The 19,978-nt window shown below is 57.2% G+C and overlaps 1 protein-coding gene across 1 annotated transcript in view; it reads right to left on the reverse strand.

The window, feature by feature from the left end:
* Positions 1-5,143: 5,143 nt before the first annotated feature.
* Positions 5,144-19,978, reverse strand: part of IQCN (IQ motif containing N) — a 15,499-nt gene continuing 664 nt past the window's right edge. Inside the window, exons 2-4 of the mRNA XM_025885312.2 lie at positions 18,472-18,604; positions 13,655-17,319; positions 5,144-6,160 (exon numbers count right to left, since the gene is read on the reverse strand). Coding sequence (XP_025741097.2) covers positions 5,234-6,160; positions 13,655-17,319; positions 18,472-18,484 — 4,605 coding nt within the window. The 5' untranslated portion in view covers positions 18,485-18,604 and the 3' untranslated portion in view covers positions 5,144-5,233. The remainder of the gene's footprint in view (positions 6,161-13,654; positions 17,320-18,471; positions 18,605-19,978) is intronic.

Here is a 19,978-nt window from a genome sequence, read left to right on the forward strand (position 1 = left end):
ACACCGTTCTTTGAACATTTTGGAGACGACGTGTTATTTGGAATAACAGATTTTTCTAAACTCCCTAACAATGCTTGGCTTCTACTGAACGCCGGGGCCCTCTGTGGTCACACTCGGCAACTACCCTACCTCACTGCCCCCCCCCAGTATCCCACTCATCCGCCTCACTCACCCGGTTCCAGCCACCTCACTCTCCCTCAGATGTCCCAGGCACAGTCCTACCTCAGGATCTTTCTGTGGGCTGTGCCTGGACTGCTCTCCCGCTAGATACCTGTGTGGCTCCCTCCTTCACCTCCTTCAAACTGAGACATTTGCTGACCATTCTTTAAAACTTTCAGTCCTAGGGACGCCTGGGTGGCTCAGTCAGGTATGTGTCTGCCTTTGGCTCAGGTCATGATCCCAGGGTCCTGGGATCGAGCCCTACATCGGGCTCCTTGCTCAGTGGGGAGCCTGCTGCTCCCCAGTTCTTGTGCTCTCTCTGTCAAATAAATAAAATCTTAAAAAAAAATTTTTCAATCCTAGCATGCAGCTCTTGATCTTGGGGTTGTGAGTTTGAGCCCCACATGCAGGTAGAGATTACTTAATAAATAAAAGTTAAAAAAAATTTTTTTTAATTCAATCCACTTGTATTGACATTCTGACCCCTTATCCTGTTTATTTTGTTCTTTTATAAACAAATATATACTTTACTTATAATCTGTCTCCCAACAAAGCTGTCTCTCACAGGACCTGATGATCCACACTAGGCACTTAATAAATATGCATAGAATGAAGAGGGTCTGAAGGGCTTTAGGTGAGACCAGGTAGAGAGTGGGGAGACCTTCTCCGCGTATTCTCAGGTCTGTGTCTCTCCCTGGTGGCCAATCTCAGAACTGCAGCCTGGTACCCCCAAACATTTCCCCAATCCTGCAAACCTCTCAGTACTCATCAGGGCAGGTGGTCACAAAGGTCCCATCAGTGGTGGCTGAGGGCACGGAGGAGGGCTCTGTTCTCGGGCTGAGAGAAGTGGAACTCCAATGCAGGGTCAAGGTGGAGGAACTTGGGGGGCTGGAGTGGGAGGTAGGAGTAAGCTATGAACTGGGGCAGCCAGAACTGGGGTGAGGAGGTTGTGAGGAGGTGGGCGCCAACACTGGACTTGTGGAACTGGGGATGGGTGGGGTGATGGGGGTTTTCTCTGAATTTGAAGAGTTGTGGGGGATCGTGGAGGCTTCCTCTTAACTACGGGCTCTGGCCAGTTGAGTCTGCTAAAAAAGAAAAAGGTCCAAAATGGAGTCACTTGTGCTAAACCCCAGATCAGCAAACCAAGACTTCATACCTGATCTAATTGCAGTTTCCACCCCTCCCACAGGAGTGTGACCTCTACCCTGTCAATCTGGAATGACCGGGTCAGCACTTGGGAGATAATCTGACTGATAGACACCCTTCCTCTGCATTCCCCCAAGGAAGGTAAACTTGCCTGAAACAATCCACCCTTTGCCAGAAATTTCCTTTCTCTTCCCCCTTCTGCTTATACAAGGCCTTCCATTTTGTACAGCTCCTCAGAGCTCCTTTCTATCTGCTAAGATGGGCTGCTGCCCAATTCATGAATCATTAAATAAAGCCATTTAGATCTTCAAATGCACTCCACTGAATTTTGTGTTTTAACAAGTCTGCCTCTAAACTCAGGGTTCTGGGGTGGATGGTAGAGCCTGTCTCTGAACTCAGGGGGCTGAAATGGTTGGTGGAGGTTTCCACTGAACTGGGGGACCTGTAGCTTGGAAGCTGGCTTCTCCATCCTGCTCTCCAAGAGCACCAAAAAAAAATAACACTCGGAAGGAAAAGGCCACTGACCTTGAGGGGAGGGGATGGTTAGGAATGAGGGTGAGCAGCCCCAGCCCCTCTCTGGATGTCGATTTCCCTATTATCTCAGATGGTAAACACCTGCCTCTCAGCAAGACCTGAAAGATTTAGTTTGAGTGCTCAGTGGGAAAGCAAGGTGCCCTTGTCGGAAGTCCCACAGTCAGAGTTCCAGGCCAGGCCAGACCCTCCCAGCCCCTATTCTTGCTTTACGATTCTAGAGACCCTCTGAACCCAGGCAGCTTGCTGAGGAACTCTTTCTCTCTCTCTCTCTCTTTTTTTTTTTAAGATTTTATTTATTTATTTGACAGAGAGAGAGAGACACAGGGAGAGAGGGAACACAAGCAGGGGGAGTGAGAGAGGGAGAAGCAGGCTTCCCGCAGAGCAGGGAGCCCGATGCGGGGCTCGATTCCAGGACCCTAGGATCATGACTGAGCCGAAGGCAGACGCTTAATGACTGCACCACCGAGACGCCCCTGAGGAACTCTTTTTCTTCCTTCCTTCCTTCTTCCTTCCTTCTCTCTCCCTTTCTCTCTCTCTTTCTTTCTTTCTTTCTTTCTTTCTTTCTTTCTTTCTTTCTTTCTTTCTTTCTTTCTTTTTCTTTCTTTCTTTCTTTTCTTTCTTTCTTTTCTTTCTTCCTTTTTCTTTCATTCATTCATTCAGTAAACTCTACCCCCCACATGGGGCTTGAACACATGACCCTGAGATCAAGAGTCGCATGCTCCACCAACTGAGCCAGCCAGACCCCCCTTGGAGAACTCTTTTAAACTTTCTGGGACTCAGTTTTTCTGTAAAATGGACATCACGGTAAGTCAGGGCCTCTGAGCGCTCACACAGGTCTGGCACCTAGTGGGTACTCAGTGATGCTCAGCTGCACAGATCCATTCTGAGCTCCGGGGAGAATCAGCCCCTAATTGTCACCAGGTACCTGGAAGGTCCCCAAGGCTAAACTCAGAGCCTTAAATGAGGGCCTGGCTCAGAGGCCTGGGCTCTGGGAAGAATCGGGGGATTGGGTCTCTGGAAACCTACCCTGCTTTTTTCCAGCCACTCCCTGGCTTCTACACCATCGCAGGCGCTGAGCCCAGGAGCTCAGGGTGGGTAAATGTTTTGTGGGCCACCTCCCACAATTACTTCCCAGTTCTGGGCTCCAGGCACCTTAGCAGTTTGCCAGTTCATTCATCAACCGCTCCCTGCCCCACCCCATCCACTCTGCCCTGGGCAAATCTGTGTGCTTCCTCCCTTGCCTCACCCCAGGCCGCGAAAATGTGGAAGTAACATCCAGTGCTGGCCCCAGGAGGGAGCTGGGTCTACACACAGACACCCCACCCCACCCCCACCCCCAGTTCTCTGTCCAGTTTCCCAGGTTCTGTGGGGAGGACAGAGAAGTCTAGAAGAGGCATCGTGCACTGGCCTGACGTCATTCCCATTTTACAGATGGGGAACTGAGGCTCAGAAGGGTAGGGAGTCTGGCCCCAGGAGACTGTGAAGGTGGGAAGAGGGTCCCTTAAGGACCTCCAAGGAGTCAAGAGCCAAGAGGCCAGCCTCCCCAAACCGCTTCCCATCACTGAGGAATTTCTGCTGAAATCAGAAGACGACTCAGGGCCACAGTGGACCCCCAGCCAAGCCCCGGGGAGCTGAACTTTTCAAAGTGAACTGAGTAATAGCAGTGGGCCTTGAAAGAGGAGGGGAAGGAGGGCACAAGCTCTGCTGATTGCCCGGTACAGAGTAGGCAGGTGCTCATGAGCTGCAGGCGACTCGACCAGAAGGTGAGGTGGGGCTCTTTCCACGCGCTGTGCCAGGAGTTTCCTTTGCCCAGAGAGTCCCAGACCAGGAGGCTGGCAAGAGCCAAGTCCACTGGTTCGAATCTGGGCCCGGCACAGCTGGGAGACTCGTCTTGCCCAAGCCTGTTTCCCGAGCTCCGCAATGAGGGTAAATGCGGTGTCTTCTGAACGAAGTTCTTTCCTGCGGTAAGAGTCTCATGCATGGTGGTCTCCACTCTCGAGAGTCCAGGTTTGGAGCTGGGGCACAGGGTCAAAAAGAGCGATGACCTGGTGGGAGATGGAGCGCTGGGGGAGGAGGATCCCATGCACTCTGGGAACTGTCTTACAGGGCAGCAGACGGAAATTAAGTCAGGTGCCAAGAATGTCTCCTGGGAGCCATAAATAGTGTAAGTGGCCAGGAAGTGAGCCCTTGTGCATCTCCCCGGTCCCCGCCCCCACCATGGCCCTGGGGTCCTCACTCCAATCCCTGCAGAGTGTGGCTACAGGAAAGAGGTTTGAAACAGGACCTCAGACTGGGTATGGAGGCCCCACTAGCCTCTGGCTGGTCCAGCGCACGCCGGGATGGCAGAACTGGCTGGGGCTGGGGCAGGGGCTGGGGGTTGCAGGCCTGGTGGTGGCGGCTGGGAGCCTGCCATTCCGGTGCAGGGAGGGCCAAAGGCGGGCTCAGCCCAGGTGTGCGGCCAGGTGCCTGCTCTCTACACTTGCAGGCGCAGGCGCACCCTGCTGGCGGCCCGCGGGACTGCACACAGGCCGGGCCTCGGGACACAGAGCCTCTGGGGGGCTGCTACTTTCTGTTCACTGGGGTGTCACTCCCGCTGCCCTCTCCACCTGGATACCCCCACCTCTCCTAAAAACCGCACCTGGACCATGACCTGAAGCCCTTAAACTCTCCCTCTCCACTCAAGACACTCCTGCCCACCCACACCCTTCCCTTTCCCCTCCACTCTGTGGCCCCCTCCACAGCTGCCCCAAACCCATGTTGCCACCCTCCTCTGCCCCTCCGCTGCCCAGGCTACCCCCTCGGAGGTGGCCCCCTCCCTCTCTGCCCTGCTCCTGCCCGTACAGGCTGGGCATATCTGTGTCTGGCTCGCTCTCACCTAGACCAGGGGTGAGAGGAGAAAGGCAGGATACACTTCCCAAATCAGGAAGTGAACCCCCTAGCATGTCCTGAACGAGGCACCCATGCATGCACCTGTAGGATTTTCTAGGGCCAAAGAACTCATGGTGGCCATTTTAGGCCAGATCCCCAGACGCTGGCTTCTGGAATGTGCTGGGGACAGCTTCCATCTGGAACTGACTGGACCCCACTCCATTAGCCGTGGATAGATACAGCAACAGAGGTGGGACCCCACGGTCGGTTCGCCCCGACCTCCGGAAAAGGCTTAGGGTCCCCATCCCAGCCACAGACCCCATGTACCAAGTGCATCGTTGGAGGCTCCCATCCAGGATGTTCCAGATCCTCCCAATTTCCCCCCACTCCCCGAACCAGGCCCAAGACACCCCCATGAGCACAGGTGAACCAAGACTCAGGCCGTGGAGGGCTTTATTCGTTAGACCCAGAGAACCACACTGCCCCTCCCCTGATGCCCGCCCCTGCCCACCAGTCAGCCGACGTCCTAGACGCCTGGCCACTGCATGTGCCGCGAGTTGTCCCATGCTGCCGGTCCCAAGAGCTCATCCGTAGTGAGGGAGGCCCGGGTGTGGTGGCCGCGCCGGGTGGCATGGAGCATCCTGGCAGCCACCTGCCGTTGCCTCAGCTGGCGGCGCACTGTGAAGCCCCTCCAGGCCGACTGGATGGCCATGGCTGCCTTATGCTGGCAACGGGACTGCCGGGGGCTCCAGGAGGCTATCGGGGTGCCACAGGCCCACGGCATGCCAGCCTGGACTCTGGAGCCCCGGCCCATGCCGTGCACCACCCGAGTGGGCAGGGTGTGGCCACACATGTGGCACGTGCGGGGGCTGGACCCCATGAGCATCACCACGCTGGGCGGGCTCCCCAGCCTGGGGCTCAGGGACTGGCAGAGGGGGCAGACATGCGGCTGGCAGGACTGGAAGCAGCGGTGGTCCGACATGGACTTGGTCCTGCTGTCCGTCTTGGTCCACACGCCTGGGAGCAATGCTGCCTGCGTTTGGTTCTGGCGGGTGCAGAAGCCTCGCCACATGGCCTGGATGGTGGTGGCAGCTTGAGAGAGCCGGGCCAAGTCCCGCCGCACACGGTAGCCACGCCAGACAGCCTGGATGATGATGGCCCACCGGTGCCACACCTTGATGGTTCGGCGCACCAGGTAGCCGCGGGCACATGCCTGGATGGTGACCACGGCATGGATGATTATCTTCTCCACAGCCTGCATCGACGTCACCAGCTCCCCCGACGGTCTGGGATCCTCTGCTGCCTCTCTACCCGCAGTGTCCCTGGGCACAGAAGCCCTGGCCAGATCCCAGGGGCCACCGGGGGCCGCGGCGCTGGTCATGGGCCCGACAGCTACACTGGGGACGGCCGAGTTCCATGCTTGGCCACCAGCTATGCCAGCGTCCACAGGGCCCTGGAGTACAGTGGGAGTCAGGGACGCACTATGACTACCTGCAGGAGCCACGGCGCTATGGAAATCCCGGAACCCCTGCATTGACTCCGGGGTAAAAAGGGGCCTCTGGGAACCATCAGGTGAAGACTCATAGCCCAGAGACACCCTCCGAAATTCCAGGGGCAGCTTAGGGACGGTCGTGTCGTGTGCCACCTCAGTGGTACGGATGATGGGTATCATGGCTGGTGGTGCGCTCTTGGAGTGTTCGGGACTCTCCTGTGAGGACCTGGAGGCGTGCTCCTGCACTTCATGCAAGGGCACAACCCTGGCTACATTACTGTCTAGCATGTCTGAGACAAGACAACCATGCATGAACCTGTAGGATTTTTTAGAGCCAAGAAATTTGTGGCTTCTCTGAGTCAGGTCCCCAGACGCTGGCTTCTTGTGTGCCCTGGGGACCGCTTCTACCTGGAACCCACCAGATGCTATCCCACCAGCCATGGGCGGATACAGTACATGTGAGGCCTTGTAGGTGGTCCCTGACCTCTGGGAAGTGCTTGGGGTCCCCATCCCAGCTATAGACCCTGGGTACACACTGGATGCCATAGTACTGCTATGGACCAGCTTCGGTGACCCTGAGACCATGGGAGAAGCCCCCATCTTGTGGACATGGTCCTGGGGCACCATGTGAGTCACTGAGGGGCTCTGGGGCACCACGTGAGCCACTGATGCCTGTCGAGCCAAGGGGGCCCCAATAACCTTGACAGACTCCATGTGCACACTGGGAACCCTGCTAGCAGTCACAAAGTGGGAGCTGGGGGCCTCCCAACTGGTTGCTGACCTCTGCTGCAGAGTTGGGGTGGTGCCACCAGCCATGGAGTGCTTGGCAAAATTCAGGGACTGGGGCGGGACAGGAGTCATGCCACTGGCCAGAGACTTGGTCTGGCTAGGAACCATCTCCAACAACGGCCTTTGACCACTGGGAAGGAATTCGTGGCTGTGGTCAGTTGACAGGGGATTATGGGACATCCACGGGGTTGCGTCAAGGACCATGGACTCTGCACTGGATATGGACACCTGGGACACAGCCTTGTTCGGGTCCTCTGGTTTCATCATGGCCTGGTCATCTGTGGCCTCAAATGGCATCATCTCAAGAGCATGGCTCAACTGGGAGGCTCTTTGTAGGACTGTGGGCACTTGGTGTACTCTCCTGGTCGTGCCACTAGATTCCAAGGCCTGGGGATGCAGTTGAGCCAGGCCAGTGGCATGGGAGACCTGGAAGGGGGCTGTAGACCCTTCCCTAGCCAGGGCTCCATGGTAAGGACGGGGAGTGATCCCGATCAGCATGGACCCCTGGGGGAGGCTCTGGGCCACATTCCCCACTGTGGATGGCAGGCCAGCTGCATTATCCGTGGACCCTAGAATCAGGTCCTGATTCAGTCCCCCAGCATCTATGGCTGGAACCACACTAGAGGCCACAGACCCAGGAGACACACCTGGGCCCATCCCACTTGACACTGAACCTGGGATCAGGCTTGGGGCAGTGAAACTCACTGAGGGTCTTATGAAGCTTTGTCTCTTCCCACCAGCCCCAGATGTCGCCATTAGACTGGGGGGTACCCCACTAGCCACAGAACCTGGAGGAAAGTTCTGGGCCACAGCACTGGCCACAGGATCTGGAGGAAGACCCTGGCCCATGCCGCTGATCAAGGATCCTGGGGGAAGGCTATGGCTGATACTATAGATCACAGACCCTTCAGGAAGGGTTTGAGCCACACAACCAACCACGTAACCGGGCAGAAGGTGGGGAGGCACAGCACTGATCACGGACCCTGGAGGCAGGCTCTGCCCCACGCCCTTGATCACAGACCCTGGGGGAAGGCTGGGGGCCGCACCACTGGCCACGGTACCTGGGGCCATGGCTGTGGTCATCCTAGTGGCTACAGAACCTGGCACCAGGCCACTAGCTGTGTCCATCACGGGCTCCTGGCTGAAAGCATTTCCTTGTTCATAACCGGGTGCCATGATTGTGGACACTGAAGGATGCTGGTGGTTCAAAGATATTGGGAGATCAACATTGACCTGAGGCATGTTGGCACCTGCATTGGCCTGAGAAAACTTGAATGGACTCATACCCAGTCTTTTGGGCACTGAAGCCCGAGAGAAACCAGGGCCCTCTGAGGCTTGCTTGTGAATCAAAGGGGCACCTGCCACAGGGGCCGGGGATGCAATGGGAGTCACGCCACTGGCCATCTGAAACTGGTTTGGGCCCATACCAGTTGTCACACTTCTCTGGCACACACTCCCTGTCATACCCGGAGATACAGGCCCTGGAGACATACCAAGGAACATACCAGCAGCCAGGGTCCCCCGAGACATATGTGGGAACATACCAACAGCCATAGTGCCCTGGAACAGAGCCCCAGGACATATACTCGTTCCCTGGTCTAGACAAGAGTCCTCTCCACTAGCACCAGAGGCCTGGTAGAGATTCGGGGCTGAGAGAGTGACCGCAGAAAGTTCAGTGACGCTTGTGTGTCCCCCACCGACACCGAGCAGCTGATGAAACGCCAGGGACACCTCGCTGAACTCAGGGGCCTGGGCGTTTGAGGCCACCCCACCAACCATTACAGGATCTTGACAGGGGGCCATCCTAGCAGCCACAGATGACTGGCTCAGATCTTGGCCCGGTCTGCTAATGGCAGAGGAGTATGATGTGCTCAAGGGGACTTCAGTCACAAATGATGGGTGACGCAGACTAGGGGCCATGGCATTCACTCTTGGTGGTAGATTTGAACCCACTTTAGGGGCCCAGCCTGACTGGCCAGCTACGCAACTGGCACCACCAATTACAGATGGCTGGAAGAGGCTGAGGGGCTCCCTGTTGGCCACAAATGGCTGGGCTAGGCTGGGGTCCATCCCACTGGTCATAGGTGGCTGGGCTAGGTTAGAGACCACCACACAGGCCACTGATGGCTGGACTAGGCTGGGAGCCACCACACAGGCCACTGGTGCTTGGGCTAGGCTGGGGGCCACCCCACCAGTCACTGATGGCTGGGCTATGGTGGGAGCCGCACCATCAGTCATACATGGCTTACCTAAGCTGGGAGCTATCGCACTGGTCACAGATGGCTTAGCTAAGCTGGGGGTTACCCCACTGGTCATAGACGGCTTAGCTATAGATGGTTTAGCTAGGCTGGGGGTTACCCCACTCCTCCTAGACAGCTTAGTTATAGATGCCTTAGCTAGGCTGGGGTCCATCCCAATGGTCACAGATGGCCAGGCTAGGCTGGGGGCCACCCCACTGGTCATAGAAGCCTGAGCTAGGCTGGGGGGCACCCCACCAGTCACAGATGGCTGTGTGAAGCTGGGGGCCATGCCACCAGTCACAGATGGCCGGGCTAGGCTGGGGGCCACGTCACCAGTTACAGATGCCTCAGATAGGCTGGGGGTCACCCCACCGATCACAGATGGCTGGGCTAGGCTGGGGGCCACCCCACTAGTCACAGATGCCTGAGATAGGCTGGGGGCCACCCCACTGGTCACAGATGGCCGCGCTAGGCTGGGAGCCACCCCACTGGTCATAGATGCCTGGGCTAGGCTGGGGCCCACCCCACTGGTCACAGCTGGCTGGGCTAGACTCGGGGCTACCCCATTGGTCATAGATGCCTGGGATAGCCTGGGGGCCATCCAACAGGTTACAGATGGCTGAGTTAGGCTGGGGGCCACCCCACCAGTCACAGATGCCTGAGCTAGGCTGGGGGCCACCCCACTGGTCACAGACGGCCGGGCTAGGCTGGGAGCCACCCCACTGGTCACAGATGCCTGAGCTAGGCTGGGGGCCACCCCACCAGTCACAGAAGGCCGGGCTAGGCTGGGGGCCACCCCACTGGTCACAGATGGCTGGGCTAGGCTGGGGCCCACCCCACTGGTCACAGCTGGCTGGGCTAGACTCGGGGCTACCCCATTGGTCATAGATGCCTGGGATAGCCTGGGGGCCATCCAACAGGTTACAGATGGTTGAGTTAGGCTGGGGGCCACTCCACCGGTCACAGACGGCCGGGCTAGGCTGGGAGCCACCCCACTGGTCATAGATGCCTGAGCTAGGCTGGGGGCCACCCCACCAGTCACAGAAGGCCGGGCTAGGCTGGGGGCCACCCCACCGGTCACAGAGGGCCGGGCTAGGCTGGAAGCCACCCCACTGGTCACAGATGCCTGAGCTACGCTGGGGGCCACCCCACCGGTCACAGACGGCCGGGCTAGGCTGGGAGCCACCCCACTGGTCACAGATGCCTGAGCTAGGCTGGGGGCCACCCCACCAGTCACAGAAGGCCGGGCTAGGCTGGGAACCACCCCACTGGTCATAGATGCCTGAGCTAGGCTGCGGGCTACCCCACCGGTCATAGATGGCTGGGCTAGGCTGGGGGCCACCCCACTGGTCATAGATGCCTGAGCTAGGCTGGGGGCCACCCCACCGGTCACAGATGGCTGGGCTAGGCCGGGGGCCACATGACCAGTCGCAGATGCCTGAGATAGGCTGGGGGTCACCCCACCGATCACAGATGGCTGGGCTAGGCTGGGGGCCACCCCACTGGTCACAGATGCCTGAGATAGGCTGGGGGCCACCCCACTGGTCACAGATGGCTGGGCTAGGCTGGGGGCCACCCCACCAGTCACAGATGGCCGGGCTAGGCGGCGGGCCACCCCACTGGTCACAGATGGCCAGGCTAGGCTGGGAGCCACCCCACTGGTCATAGATGCCTGGGCTAGGCTGGGGGCCACCCCACTGGTCAAAGATGGCCGGGCTAGACTCGGGGCCACCCCACTGGTCATAGATGCCTGAGCTATGCTGGGGCCCACCCCACCGGTCACAGCTGGCTGGGCTAGACTCAGGGCCACCCCATTGGTCATAGATGCCTGGGATAGGCTGGGGGCCATCCCACCGGTTACAGACGGCCAGGCTAGGCTGGGAGCCACCCCACTGGTCACAGATGCCTGAGCTAGGCTGGAGGCTACCCCACTGGTCATAGATGGCTGGGCTAGGCTCGGGGCCACCCCATTGGTCATAGATGGCTGGGCTAGGCCGGGTGCCACCCCACTGGTCATAGATGGCTGGGCTAGGCTAGGGGCCACCCCACTGGTCACAGAAGGCCAGGCTAGGCTGGGGGCCACCCCACCGGTCACAGATGGCTGGGCTAGGCTGCAAGCCACCCCACTGGTCATAGATGCCTGTGCTAGGCTGGGGGCCACTCCACCGGTCACAGATGGCTGGGCTAGGCTGGGGGCCACCCCACTGGTCACAGATGGCTGGGCTAGGCTGTGAGCCACCCCAGTGGTCACAGATGCCTGTGCTAGGCTGGGGACCACCCCACCGGTCATAGTTGCCTGGGCTAGGTTGGGGGCCACCCCACTAGTCATAGATGGCAGAGCTACGCTGGAGGCCACCCCACTGGTCATAGATGGCTGGGCTAGGTTGGGGGCTAACCCACTGGTCACAGATGGCTGGGCTAGGCTGGGGGCCACCCTACTGGTCACAGATGGCTGGGCTAGGTTGGGGGCTAATGCACTGGTCACAGATGGCAGAGCTAGGCTGGAGGCCACCTCTCCAGTCACAAATGGCTGGACTAGGTTTGTGGCTCCCCCACCAGTCGTCGATGGCTGGGCTAGGCTGGGGGTCATCCCACTAGCCCAAGATTTCTGGTCTAGGCTGAGGTTCACCTTACTAGGCATAGATGGCTCAGTTAGGCTGGGGATAACCTTAGTAGCCATCGATAATTCAGATGTGCTGCGGGTGACCTTACTGACCATAAATGGCTGGCCTGGGTTTGGGGCCACCTTACTGACTACCGATGGCTGAGATAGGCTTGAGGTCAGCCTAGTGGCTGCGGATGGCTGCTGATATGTGGTAGGGATCACGTTATCCAAAGACAGACTTCTGGTCAGTCCTGTCCTGTAGGATTTCTGGGACAACCTTTCCTTCAGGTCCATGGAGCTTTGGCCCGAGGTCATATCCCTCTCATCCTGATCATCTGAGCTCCAGTGGACACTCAACGTCACGCGGCCAGACACTGAGCTGTGGTGCAGAATGGGGATCAGCTCTGAGCCTGCAGAGGGCTGTTCGTAGAGGTTTGGAGTCGTATGTCCCCGGCCCGCTTTCTTGAATTCCTCCCTGTCTCTAGGCTTCTGGGGCCTCCCCACAGCCTCTCCAGAGAGGAGGGTATCTAGATGGATATCCCCATCCAAGCGGGCCTCCCAGGACCCCTGCTCCACCAGTTCGACATCTCTCAGACCGGCCACAGACATGGTGGAGAGGTTGAGTGAGCTGCAACTAGGCAGTGAGCTCTGGGAGTTACTCACATTTGGACCATAGTCTGTGGAGCCTTGGGAGAGGCTTCCAGCAATGTCATTGTTTGGACCCTGGGGCAAACTGACCGCCAGTTCATTGCGTATATGACCAGTCACTTGCTCCGGTGGGCAGCCTGCACTGGAAATGGTGCCCTGGGTTCGATTCCTCTCCTGCCTGGGGACGGCTGTATGGGAAAGGGTGTGTGCAAACCTCCTGCCTGGGGAGGCTGGGAACACACTGGGATCTGCCTGAGTCTTGAGTGCCCAGTGAGGACCAGGAGCCATGGAGCTAGGCAAAAGACCTAGGGTTATGTCACCAGCCTTGGAGGTCTGGGGTTGGGTTAGGGACATTTTGCTCACAGTGGCAGCCCTCAGGGGACCCGGGGTCGCCTTATTGATCCTCTCCCTAGTGTTCATGGAGGCCCGTTTGTGATTTGGGGACTGAGCTTTCTGCATGGTCTCCTCACGGACCATGGGTGGCTGTCGTGGAACTTTGGTGGTTGAGGGTCGGTACATGCTGGAGGACACTTTGTTGACCCCGGAGGGCTGACAGCAACAAACAGATCCCCCATAGGCAGCAGCACACTGGTGGGAATGCACAGCCCTCCCACCACCCGAAGTGCGGGGAAGCATACCCGAGGCCACCCGGCCCTCCCCTGACGACGCCCACAGATGTGGGGCCACCCTGCTGACCGCATGTGGCTTATGGGAGCTCGGGGCTCTGCCACCAGCCACCACCGATTGCTGGCTGGTGCTTGGGCCCACACCATTGGCAATGAGCGGCTGCCACAGGCTGGGGGGCAGCTGCAAGTGGGGTGGCTTGGGCAAACTGGGGTCCGTGTCACTCTCCACGGGGTTGAGATCTGATGTCAATTCACTCGCCTCTGGGGGCAGGCACACGTTTTCCTCACTGACCTCAGGGCTCAGATACAGGTCTGAGGAGGAGCCCCTGCTGGACTCCATCTCCCATGATAGACTGGGGTCCAGGGCAGCGACTAGGGGATAACGATGAATGGCAGTGACCACTCTACTAGCCAGGGAGACACCCATAGAGACCACCGGCGAGCAAGGTGACCCCCCGAGCATGGCCCCATCCCCCATCTCTTCCAAGAACCCAGCAGGCCAGCCTGTGGAGAAGCCCTCCCAGGCCCCGTCCTGGGGAAACCTGACCTTGCTGGGCTGTGGTCTCACGGGGCCTAGGACAGGCCCCCATGCGGTCGATGGGCTCCCCCTGTGGTCCACCTCCACCGGGGCTGGGAACACAGTCATCCTGTTTCCTGCTGTTTTCGAGGTGGCCTTAGGGAGGACAACACCAGTCCTCAGGGCCGCCTGAGAAAAAGACTGGCTCAGGACAGCGCCCAGCTCCCCCTGACACAGGGCCTGGCTCAGAGCGGCCCACTCCTCCTCTGTCAGGGCCTTGCTGAGCACGTCCACCAGTTTCCCCTGCTTGGCCTTGGTGAGTTCTGCCCGCAGCTCGCTGGGGGACAGGGTGTGGGACAGCGCAAGGCCCAGCTCGCCCCAGGATAGCACTTTCATCAGCGCTGCGCCCAGCATGCCCTGGGGCAGGGCCTTGGCCATCGTGGAGCCCAGGAGTTTCTTGGACAGGGCCTGGTTCAGGGCTGCCTTCACTTGGCCCTGGGAGAGGGCTTTTGCCAGTAGGGCACGGAGGTCCTCCTGGGAACCCATCTCGGCAGCCAGCTCAGTGCACAGGGAGGCGAGCTGGGAGGCAGTCAGCTCTTCTGGGCAGGGTGTGGCTGGGCTGGGCATTGGTGACTGGGCCCGGGTAGCCCCACTGTCACCCCAGGATTCAATGTTACATGTGGGGTGTCCAGCAGATGCCAGCAGAGGCACCAGCATGCTCTGGGTCTCAGAGGCCCCCTGGCGTGGGCCCTGGGTGGCTTTACCCTGCACATAACTGTGGGGCTGGATCTGAGTCAGTCTGTCCTCTGGCTTGGCTCGGGGCAGAGTGCCAAGGGCACCAACGTGCTGGCAGGGCTGGGTGGAGGCCTTGAACCCGGCCAGGAGTGGCTGCGACTGGGTCTTGCCGCTGAGCTCAGCAGCTTGGTGGGCCGTGTAGAGGCACCTGGCAGTTTCTGTGACCAGCTGGGCCTGGGACTGCACCTTGGTCAGCCCGGTGGGCAGATGTGCTTGAGACTGGACCTTTATCACTCCTGTGGCCAGATGTGCTTGGGACTGTGCCTTGGTCAGACATGTGCCCAGATGTGCGAAGGACGGGGCCTTGGTCAGCTTGGCAGGTGGATGTGCCTGGGACAGGGCCTTGGACAGACACGTGCCCAGATGGGTCTGAGCCTGAGTTGTGGTCAGCTTGGCGTGTGGATGTGCCTGGGGCACGGTCTTAGACAGACATGTGCCCAGATGGGCCTGGGGCAGAACCGCAGTCACTTCGGCAAGCAGCTGTCCCTGGGACGAGGCTGTGGTCGAACAGGTGGCCAGCCGTTCTTGGGGCAGGGCCTTGGCCAGACATGTATCCAGATGTGTCTGGGGCAGGGCCTTGGCCGGACATGTGGCCAGCTGGGCCTGGGGCAGGACCATGGCTGTTTCTACAGGCACATACGCCTGGGACTGAACCTTCACATCTGCCCTCAGGTGTGTCTGTAATGAGGACTTGTTCCTGTCCTCAGCCATTTTCCCCCAGGGTGAAGCCCCGGGCATTCCAATGGCCACACCGGTACTAGACACCGTTTCCGTTTTCACCTGCTTCTGGGCGAAGACCTTCATTTTTTCAGCTTCCAAAGGAGGCTTGGCTGGAGCCTTGGGGGCCCCAGCTCCCAGATGTGGTGAGTTAAAGTATTTGACCTTTCCCTCAGCCAAGTATGAGTGAGAAGAGACCCTGACCATCCCTGCTGTCTGCTTTGTGTTCACCACAGCCTTGGCCTTCGGTCCATTCAGACACGTGTGGGATGAGGCGTTGGGAATTCCAGCTGCCACAGCTACTGGAGGTGAAGACTTCAGATTTCCACCTGCTGAAGGTGGCAGGCATAGGGTCCTGAGAATGGCGGCCATTGAGCGAAATTGGGCTGGGGTTTTGGTGACCATGGCTGCCAGACGCGTCTGGGGAGGGGTCTTGGTCACTGAGGCCCCGGGGAGCATCTGAGATGGAGTTTTGGCCATGCCAGCTACCGGACACTTCTGCGGCGGGGTCTTGGTCATCGGGGCTGCCGGGCGCATCTGGGTTGGAGTCTTGGTCATGGTGGGCACTGGGCACATTTCGGGTGGAGACTTGGTCATTGTGGCCACAGGCCGTGTCTGGGTTGGGGGCTTAATCATCGAGGCCAAAAGGCATATCTGCGGTGAGATCTTGGCCATCATGGCTGCCGGTCGCGTCTGGGGAGAAGTGTCGGTCATTGAGGCTGTTGGGCGCATCTGGGTTGGGGTCTTGGATATCGGGGCTGCTGGGCATGGCTGCGGTTGGGTCTTATTCACCAGGGCCTCCAGGCATGACTGAAGTGGGTTCTTGGTCACAGTGGCTGGCTGGGATGTCTGGGGTGAAGTCTTGGTCATTGCAGCCACTGGGCATGTCTGGGGTGGGCTCCTGGCCATTGGGGCTACCTGGTACGTCTGGGGCGGGGCCTTGGTTATTGTTACCATGGGCGCTGGGCATGGCTGGGGTGGGGTCTTGTTCATCATGGCTGCCAGGCATGACTGGAGTGGAGTCTTGGTCATCGCAACTGCAGGGTACGTCTGGGGTGGGGTCTTGGTTATGGCAGCCGCTGGGTACATCTGGGTTGGGGTCTTGGTCATCCGGGCTGCTGGGTATACCTGGGGTGGGGTCTTGGCTATTGTTACTGTGGGCACAAGGCATGGCTGGGGTGGGGTCTTGGTCATTGCGGTCACTGGATACATCTGGGGTGGGGTCTTGTTTATCACAAATGCTGGGCCTGTCTGGAGTGGGGCTTTGAGGACCTCTGTTTCCACGTGGGTCTGGGCTTGGGTCTTGAGTGATCTGTGAACTGCCTGGGCACACCTTCCACACGGGAGCGGCCCTGGGGCTCCTGCCTTGCTGGCTCTGGTAGCTACTTGCTTGGTCTTCACCATGTCCCCTTCGACGTGGACAAGGCAGGCATTTCTGACAGTTCTCGTCCCCAGGCACGGGTGGCACTTTGCATCTAGACTCACCGGACATGGAAGTCTCACGGCAACGGTCTGGTGTGGCAGGAAGTTGATGCCAGGGTCCCCAGTGGTGCAAGGTGGAGCACGCTGGGCCTGCAGGAGGGCCAGCTGGTGGGTGCAGGCGGCCAGGGTGTCAGAGGAAGGGAATTGGGTCTCTTTGCTCACCATGACAGGCGGGGCTGCAGGGGGCTTGCCCTCTCCTGGATGCTGGAAACGCACCTGCTGGGGGGTGTGGTAAGGGATGTCGCCCTCCTCCGTGCTCACTTTTTTTCCCACCAACTTGCCAGACCGGAGGAGACGCCTGGTGTTGAAGCGTCGCCAGGCCTCCTGGATGGCCTTTGCTGCCATCATCTGGGAGATCAGCTTTTGCCGGAGCTGGTAGCCCCTCCAGTTGGCTTGGATGAGGGTGGCTGCACAGGAGAGCATGATGTCCATCTCATCCACCAGGATGTTCTTGAAGGCCTGGCTCTCAACCACAGCCCGCAGGTGTGGGATGTGACGAGGCACCATCTTGTCCTTGTCATGCTGTTGAAGAAGGCTCTCCCTGGACGCCAGGGGCTTGTGCTGAGGCTGTGGACTCAGTGTCCCTGCTTTGTCTTGGAGATTGGAGACAGACTGGGGCTGGTAGAGGCTCTGCCCATTGGGTGACAACTGTAAAGTGTTGCTTCCTGCATTGTCTTGGTTCCTGGGCGGGTCAGCTCTGCCTGTGGAGGGTGACAGGGAGGTGGACAGAGTGGGATCATACAGACAAGAGGTCTCCTGGCCGGAGCGAGCCCTCCAGGACCTACAGCTTCTCGTTCCTGACACCGTGCGATCTTCCTCCTATCCTTTGCAGGCCCTCTCTCTCCCAGCCACCTGCCCAGGTGGTCTTTGGTACCTGTGTCTCCCTCATGATCCTGTGGTCACTTCAACACTGGCGATAGTGCACATTCTCAGCTGAGTGCCAACCGCCTTCTTGCTTTTTGAATTTCCTTTATATCTGGAGCACACTGTGAATTGCACTGACCACACTGTTTTGGAAATTTCCTATTTGTCTCTGTGTGTGTGTGTATGTGTGTATGTGTGTGTATGTGTGTTGTTATTATTTGCCTCTCTCTATTTACTGTGAATTCCTAGAGGGCAGGAACCAGCTCTGAGTCATTTCTGTGTCCCCGTCTCAGTCCTAGGGCCTGGTTCCGGGCTGTTCGGTGGGTGGTCAGCTTCATAAATGAGTGGCTGAGTGGATTGGAAGTTGGGTAGATAGATGGATGAATGACTAGATACTGAATGGTTAAATCTGGATAAATGAATGGTGGATGGGTTGGAAAGATGGATAACGGGTTGTGTGGAAGAATAAGTAGGTAAATGAAGTTGATGAATGAATTGATGAACAGATCAATAAATAAGGAAATGGATACATGAGTGGATGGACGGATGGATGGATGAGTGGGTAAATGAATGAATGAGTGGATGGATGAATAGGAGGGAGGGGTAAAGGAGGGAGGAATGGGTGGATGGACAGATGATGAGTAGAGGGGGGATGAGATCTGAGTAGATAAAGGAGTGTGTGAATGGAGAGAGCTGAAGGAATTGGTGAAGAGATCAATGAATAAGAGGTAGACTGATGAACGGCTAGATGGATCTGTGGCATGGATGATGGGTGACTGATAGAGGATGGGTAGATCACTGGCCGATGGATGGGTAGAAGAATGAGGGGGTGACTATGGTTTCCAGAAGCACCTTGGTTCAGAGGGAATTGGGATACTGCCAAGCAGCCCTGATATGTCACCTGGAGCATAACACGCTTGTTGGGCAGAAGCCCACCCCACCCCCTCTCTGGCTGAAACAGCCGATTCCTTTCCCAGACATCTTCATACCTTGGAGGGCCATAGAGTTGGGGGAGGAGCAGGAGAAGAAGGTGCAATCTCAGAGGCCAGCTTGCAAGAGGAAGCAGCCTTCATTCAGCCCTTCATCCCATGCAACGTGCAGCAACACTGCCCTGGGCTGGCTCTGTCCTCAAGATAAATGTGAAAAGAGATGTTAAAAGAGAAACAAAAACAAAAACAAAAAACCCTAACATCTCAAAACAAAAACCAAAAACTTTTAAGTCCACAAAGATGAATGTACAAAGAAGTTTATACTAGTGTTCTTTTCTATGTAAAAGCAAAACAACTAGAAATAACCAAAAAGGTGATTGCTAAGGGGTCAGTTAAAAGTGCAAAAAGGAGGATGTTCAAAGATGTTCATCATTGTATTGTTTATGAAGAGTAAAAACTGAAAACAACTCGGGGCACCTAGGTGGCTCAGTCGGTTAAGTGTCTGCCTTCAGCTCAGGTCATGGTCCCAGGGTCCTGGGATCAAGCCCTGCATCCGGCTCCCTGCTCGGTGGGGAAGCCTGCTTCCCCCTCTCCCACTCCCCCTACTTGTGTACCCTCTCTCGCTGTGTCTCTCTCTGTCAAAGAAATAAATAAAATCTTAAAAAAAAAAAACCTGAAAACAACTCAAATGCTTATACACAGGAGGTGGCTTAAATTAAACAGAATATTCATACAGTGGTAATGGTGTCCAGATCCACAAAAAATGGTTAAAATTGAAAAGGTGGACACATTATGACCAACTGGGGAAATTGTTAGTGTCTTGGAGGCAACTTGTCAATTCCACCCTGATATTTACATTCAAGAGGTGCAAGCGTTCATATTCACCCCAAACCAGAAACCATCCAAATGCCCATTGACGGAAGACTTAAATTCAACCATATCAGTAACTGACAGGATAATAGACTAAAAACTTCAAGACAAAGATGATCAAAATAGATTTGTTTTCAAAGACCCATGTGTTGCCTCCTTTCACGGTAAGAATTCTAGCTTCACCTATGTGATGGCCTGAATGTCCTGCCCCTGCCTTCACCCCCACCCCAAAATGGGCTGGGTTCATTCATAACAAGCAATCAGTGTGAACTGGATCATAACAACAAATGGGCCTGAGGCTGGTTCTCCTGGAGGTGGGCAGAGTCATTGTCCCCATTTCACAGAAGAGAAACCTGAGGCCCAGAGAAGCCAACATACCATATTTCTTACTTCTTTAAGTTATTTCTGATTTACCTCCCTCATTGAACTATGAACTGCCCATGGGTAGAGATGTCCGTCTCTTTTGTTTGCTGTTGAATCCCCAATGCCTAGAACAGTACACACAATAGGTGCTCAATAGATGTTTATGCATGGATGGATGGCTGTGTGGATGGAGGGATAGATGGTTGAGTGGATGGAGTGGATGGATGGATGAGTGGATCGAGTGGATGGACGGATGGATGGATGGATGGATGGATGGATGGATGAGAGGATCGAGTGGATGGATGGATGGATGAGTGGATCGAGTGGATGGATG

The sequence above is a fragment of the Callorhinus ursinus genome, unplaced genomic scaffold (genome assembly GCF_003265705.2).
Source record: "Callorhinus ursinus isolate GAN/ISIS: 27379988/994484 unplaced genomic scaffold, GSC_fseal_2.0 scaffold15, whole genome shotgun sequence".
Classification (NCBI taxonomy): domain Eukaryota; kingdom Metazoa; phylum Chordata; class Mammalia; order Carnivora; family Otariidae; genus Callorhinus; species Callorhinus ursinus.